Source organism: Xyrauchen texanus, chromosome 13 (genome assembly GCF_025860055.1).
Source record: "Xyrauchen texanus isolate HMW12.3.18 chromosome 13, RBS_HiC_50CHRs, whole genome shotgun sequence".
Taxonomy (NCBI): Eukaryota; Metazoa; Chordata; class Actinopteri; order Cypriniformes; family Catostomidae; genus Xyrauchen; species Xyrauchen texanus.
The window spans coordinates 11,611,541-11,617,540 of record NC_068288.1 but is presented as its reverse complement, the minus strand read 5'-3'; the positions used below and the strand labels follow the sequence as shown (position 1 = coordinate 11,617,540).

Below are 6,000 nucleotides of genomic sequence, written 5' to 3'. Positions count from 1 at the left end.
TACATCGCTATATTGTAATGGGAAAGTTCTAGCTTTGTTGCACCACTACTGATAGGGTTACGTGTCAACAAACATGTCTGTGATCGGTTACAATGCTCAACCACTGGAAAACAAATGTAATTACAATTTTATTTAGACAGGAGTTGATCTAAATGGAATACTTTAATTGACACTTCGCTTTTAGTTAATTGCCGAAGCCATAATTGTAATTTTGATAATTGTTTTATTAATTGTGCAGCTTGATAGCATACACTTATATAGTTGCAAAACTATGTATTATATAAAGAATTGTCCCCTTATTTTAATTCTTACCTGCTAATCTGAAATGCCTGCCTGGCTGCTGTCCTCACCCACGCAAGCCATAAAAAACAACTGATAATTTCTATGGATGCCTTTTAACATCTTAACTGATTCCATATATGACTCTTGATATGTTCCATGTTTTCTAAATTCATAAAATAGTTTTGTGTGAGGAACAGATGTACAGACCGAAAGTGCTAATGGTGTTAGCCACTGACTGTATCCTATGAGAGACAGTTTTCTTCCTGCAGGGGGCGCTTGACAGCTCTGAAAATGAAATCCTCCATTCACCCGCTTTTAAATCACAACGTTTTGTATCTCATTGGAGACATTTTTACACTGGATAGTCATTTTTTATAAAAACTGATGACTACAAGGATTCAAACATGTGAATATTGTCAGTATCTATAAAAGCATTTTTGTAATCCCCAGTTCTACACCAATGGTTCTGTGACTGGCTCTCTGTTGCTGTGCTGACTGCCCTTTGCTGACACTGCTCATAAAAACAGTTATATGTACTTCAAGCTTGAATTACTCTGATGGAAGGAAATACAAGTCAGGGGTCATGATTAATTGTGCTAAATTTGTTTATGCATTATATATATATAATTAGTCACACAAAATTAACTTGTTAAATCGATAGCCCTAGTTAATTATTTAGATCTGCATTATTCATTATACATATTTGTAGCATGTATGCGTACATGTATAACATGCAGCCTCTCTGCAGTAAAGTTCACATCTATTGTGTGTGTGTGTTTTTCTTCCCCCATCAGAAAATAGGTCAGCTAGAATAACATTGCTGGGGGGAATTTAGTCATAATTACACAAACTATAGAAAATATGCATGTTTGTTTAAACCTTTAGATGCCACTCAGACCTGACAGCACAGACAAGAGTGTTCCAGAGGTTCATTTGGGCAACCAGGAGGCAGATGATGCACAGGAACAGAGCTCCTCTTCTGGGTCTCTGGCAGAGTCAGAGCTGCCTGTTCAGGCAGAGGGTGAACTTGCAGAAATGATCATAATTGCACACAGTGGCAAAGAACAACTGAAGGTAAACCTTTAGCCATACAGTTTGTTGAACACATGTTTATCTTTTGTGACCACTTGATCCAATAGCGGGGCATGTTGTCACATTCTATGGGGAAAGTTGACGCCATTAAACCAGTGGTGTAGGTTTTATGTGAACATGGGGTTCCCCTATCACCCCACTACCCTAAAAACAAAATCTATACCTTTCTTTAAATCTATGCCTGTTTTAAACAGCCTATATTAAATGCTAAGTGCAAAAAGATGTCAAATAATTATGAGCACAAAACTGTTCATGAAACAACAGTATCAGAAATTGGCTTTGATTCTTTGTTGCCTTTTTTCACCACCAAACTTTTCTTTCTTTTTTTTTTTATTCTTTCCATATTTTATTTATCCTAATTCTTTCTACTTTTTCTTTTTCCCCCTCTTCTTTTAGTCTGTAGTACAGGAACATATTGAAAATCAGATTGTCTGAATTGGGCCAGGAAAACATTGTTTTTGCCTTTGGTTCTGGTTAAGCACACATCTAAAAACAGAGTTCTGCTTTCTGGAGCATAATGTTTGCTATAATTGGATTGCTTGAATTTTCTCTGAGATACATTTTAAAGCCTCTCTCCATTATGTTGAGGGAAACGAAGAACCAATTACATTTTTCATGGATGATGTTCTGAAATGTGTTTTCATTCCATGTGACCAGAACACTCACGGATTTTAGGATTATGATTTCTGGCTCCAAACAGGATTTGACTTACTGTATGCTCCTGCTGAGGAAGCCTAGTTTTTAAAGTGCCAAAAAATGTATTCTGTAAAATTAAAAACAAATATTGTAGTTGTGATAGATATTTAACAAAGCTTTCTGCATATGAAGCTTAATTCTGCTTTCTGAATTAAATTTTAATTTGTAAATATGTCTTAATTTCTTCTGTTTAGAATAATTTGACAGCCTGCCACCATTTACTTTAATTAAAAGGTAAAAAAAAGAGCAGTGCCAACATTCTTTTCAATTTCTGCTCGTGTTCCACAAAAGTATGTTATGCAGGTTTGCAATGACATGAGGATGAATAAATGATGCCGACAATGTTGAAACGTTTAATGCTTCATAAAGCAATTACAGGCTGCAGTGGAAAAGCGGAATGAGATCATTTCACAGCTGAGCAAGAACCTGCAGGTATCACAGCACAGCAGAGACCAGGTACAGCTGGAGGCACAGCAGCTCGCGTGTCAGATTCAGGGTCTACAACAGCAGCTGCAGCAGGTAAAGTTCATACATCATGAACCTAATTGGTCAAAATTTGTCAATCCTGTTTCTGGAGGTGCACCTCCAGTACAACCACTAATTTAACTGAAATTGGCCAAAATGGAAAAAGAAAAATATATAACATGAATTTTGTTATTCATATCCTCCATTGTGCTATAAATAATTTATTTTACTTTTATGTTTTCTTAATGGCAACATTTTTAGAAGAGTATTGGCTTTAAGTTTTCTGTACTAGTTGTGGGCACTATAGAAGTATTTGAGTGAATCTTTTGTTGAAACATTAAGATGTGGAAGATGCAGGTATTCTTTCCCAGGCGAAAGAATACCTGCATAGTAAATGTCAAGGATGTGTAGATCTGACCCAGACTGCACCGTAGGGTTGGTATTGTTTGAATTTTATCAATTCAAATTCCGTTTTCACTTATCGATTCCCAGTTTCGATTCCAAGGTATTAAAAAAAAAAGTCGAACATTTAGATATCAATCATATTTATTCTGCGTCTCTTTGCAAAACATTGCAGCTGAATACCATGAACAAAAATCAGCAGGTTAAATAAAAACTGAGGATTCGTTTAAGAGCTGTATGTGTGCAAAACTGTTAAATTAAAGTGCTTTTAATACACAGCACTTGTTGGCTGCAACCAAATAAAGATAAAGTAAAAAAGAGGGTCTAGGGGTAGCACCAGTGATTAACAGTTTATAATTAAGAAAAATCAGCATATCAGCCTTTACGTGAAGTTTACGAGACCTTTCAGGGCAAATAGTGTCTCCAGCAGTGGAGAAAACCATTTCACATGGGGTCGAGGAGGCCTGCACACATAAATATGAAGAGTTAAGATCTGACAGCAAAGGATATGTTTTTTTTTTTTTTTTTCACCACCAGGCAACAGGGTCATCAGATATCATTGCAGGTGGCATGTCTTGTTACATCTTTAGCTCTGCATCCACTTTGTTCTTAATGGATAACGTTCTGCTCTCCGTGGATTTCATTTTCAGTTCATCATCAGCTGCAAAAAGCTCCTCCAATGGGGATAATATGGCCCTCTTGCAGGGAGGTGGCTACTGAGACAGCAGGCTTATTACTTAAGACAATAAGAAGACACTAAAGAAAAATTCTGAAATGCATTTAAGATTTTAGTTATCAAGTATAATTTTAGCTTTTTTATTATATATTTACATGATTGTCCACTTCCTCACTCTCTTCTCTTCGTCTGCGTCGTCATTCTCTCTTTGTTGTCTTTTCTCTTCCTTTGACTGTATTGTAACCCCATCTTCTTGTCCACAATCCACTCTTTGCTAGAGACAGTGCAATTGAGATTTAGACATTTAGGTTTTGCATCATGTCTGAGGAAAGTAGACCTACATAGTTGTGTGTAAATGTCACCATTTTCACCAGTTCACACTCCGATAGATTTGCTGCCATCAGCTTTTCTTTTATCCGGACCCAGGTAGTCCTCAATGCTGCTGTCCTCATCTTTATGTTTGAAGCGTGGGTCCAATGCATTGGCCTCTTCAACTGTGAAGTGCTCAAGCTTTTGAAGTATTGGTAGGATCTGACCACATATACTTTAGTCCTCTTCTCAGAAGGGACACAGTGTAGATGTGTACAAAATTCTCATCAGATGGATTAACTCTTCTCCCTTTCTGAGATCTTCCTCAGTCACCCGAGCAATCTGTTTGAGAAAATATAAATTTTCAGAGTTATAAAGTATATTTTACCCTCCATAACATGAAGGCGCAAGGAAGCTTAGTTTTCACCTTTTACATTCACTCATAGCAAAGAACTATGCAAAATCTTGTTTCTTACTTGTCCACCTCTATTGGTTCTCAAACGCTGATCCAAGCTAACAGGGTACTGTTCAAGAAATCATTCCAACATCAAGTAGAGGGAATTCCAGCGGGTTCTTACGTCAAGTATAAGTGAGTGTTGATTCAAATCTAGGATGCAAGCATAACTTAAGTGAGATAAAATGTAGGTTCACATTGTTTAAACTAATTTTAACATTTAAAAATGCACATAATACACTACCGGTAAAGAGAGGTGCTCTTACTTAGGACTTGTTGCTTTTCCCAGAGCACAGTCTTTGCCATAGATGATCTCCATCCAAACAACAACGTTCCAGATCTTTGCTTTCCATTTTGCCACTGACGCCAATTAATAGACAATCTGAGCTCCAAGATTAAGTGTATGGGCAAAGCAACCCAGCTTTATGAATTTTATAGCCTTTTTATTGCCACATCCATATTTGCAGGATTATCAACAGTGACAGCAACTATTTTGTACATTTAGCCAAATTCTTGGAAAATGTTGCTTATTTCTTCAGCAACAACTGGCCCTGTCTGTGCTTTGTATACTGCTTTTGTTGTTAGAACTTAGTCTTGTTTCCCCTTCAAGATTGTAGTGTGCCGTCACTGTGAGATAATGATCTTGGGAGAGGCTTGTCCAGCTATTGCTGGTTAGAGCAACTTTCCCCACTAGTTAGCTCCGTTATTAAGTTTGCTTTCACTATCTTGCATACCTTGCAAGTATTAAGACATAGGATAAGCTGTCCCTGAAAGGGTGTGTGTATTTCGTGTTGAGCGCCCTGGTCATCTCCCTGGGAATAATTGAACATCAATAGCTAGCATCGCTGGGCTAGCACAAAATAATTTTTATAATAAATTTTGACTTTAATGTAACACCTACCTAAACGAGGGTGACTCAATGACTGAAAAGGGTTTCAACCCTTTGACTGTGAATGTTGCAATTTGACCTGTGACACTCCTCGGTTTTTTTCTTTTGTCAGCTTTCCCTTTGATGCGAGGGAGCACGGGGTCTTGCAGGTAACATTTGTTGGAGTTGTTGCCTTTCTAGTGCTGGGTAATGAAAGGGCAGATGATGAGTCACTCAGGCTATGCAAAGCATCAAAAATAGTGTGCACTTGTAAATCTATATGGTGAATCAACCACTGATGCTTGTCCGTTGAATGGTGAATCAACCACCTCTCGCAACATATTGGCTTATCAAAAATATTACACTTAGCTTTTTTGGCTTCTGACTTCATGAAGTGTAGCCACACTTTCGAGCACTTCCCACAGTCCATCGGGACTGTCGTTTACATGCCGCGCAGATATATCTGTAAATTCGGACACCGGAATCAATAAGTGGAATAAAAATTACAGTTTTATACAGAGTATCCGATTCCAGAATTGAAATTGATTTTCGATTCCCAACCCTACTGCTCAGTACCATCTGCATTTACAGTTGGAGGAGTCCCAACAAGTCAGACAAACCTATGTCTTTGTTTTACAGAATGCTCAAAAGCTGTGACAAATTTAGATTAATGAATTGCAGTTAATAGTCAGATTATTACTTGGTTTGAGCATATTAAGCTCTATTGACACTTTTCAATTAAGACTTTCCATTCCT

The 6,000-nt window shown here is 37.4% G+C and overlaps 1 protein-coding gene across 1 annotated transcript in view; it reads left to right on the top strand.

Moving 5' to 3' along the window:
* Positions 1 to 1,167: 1,167 nt before the first annotated feature.
* Positions 1,168 to 6,000, top strand: part of LOC127654326 (pericentrin-like) — a 65,191-nt gene continuing 60,358 nt past the window's right edge. Inside the window, exons 1-2 of the mRNA XM_052141452.1 lie at positions 1,168 to 1,356; positions 2,449 to 2,589. Coding sequence (XP_051997412.1) covers positions 1,168 to 1,356; positions 2,449 to 2,589 — 330 coding nt within the window. The remainder of the gene's footprint in view (positions 1,357 to 2,448; positions 2,590 to 6,000) is intronic.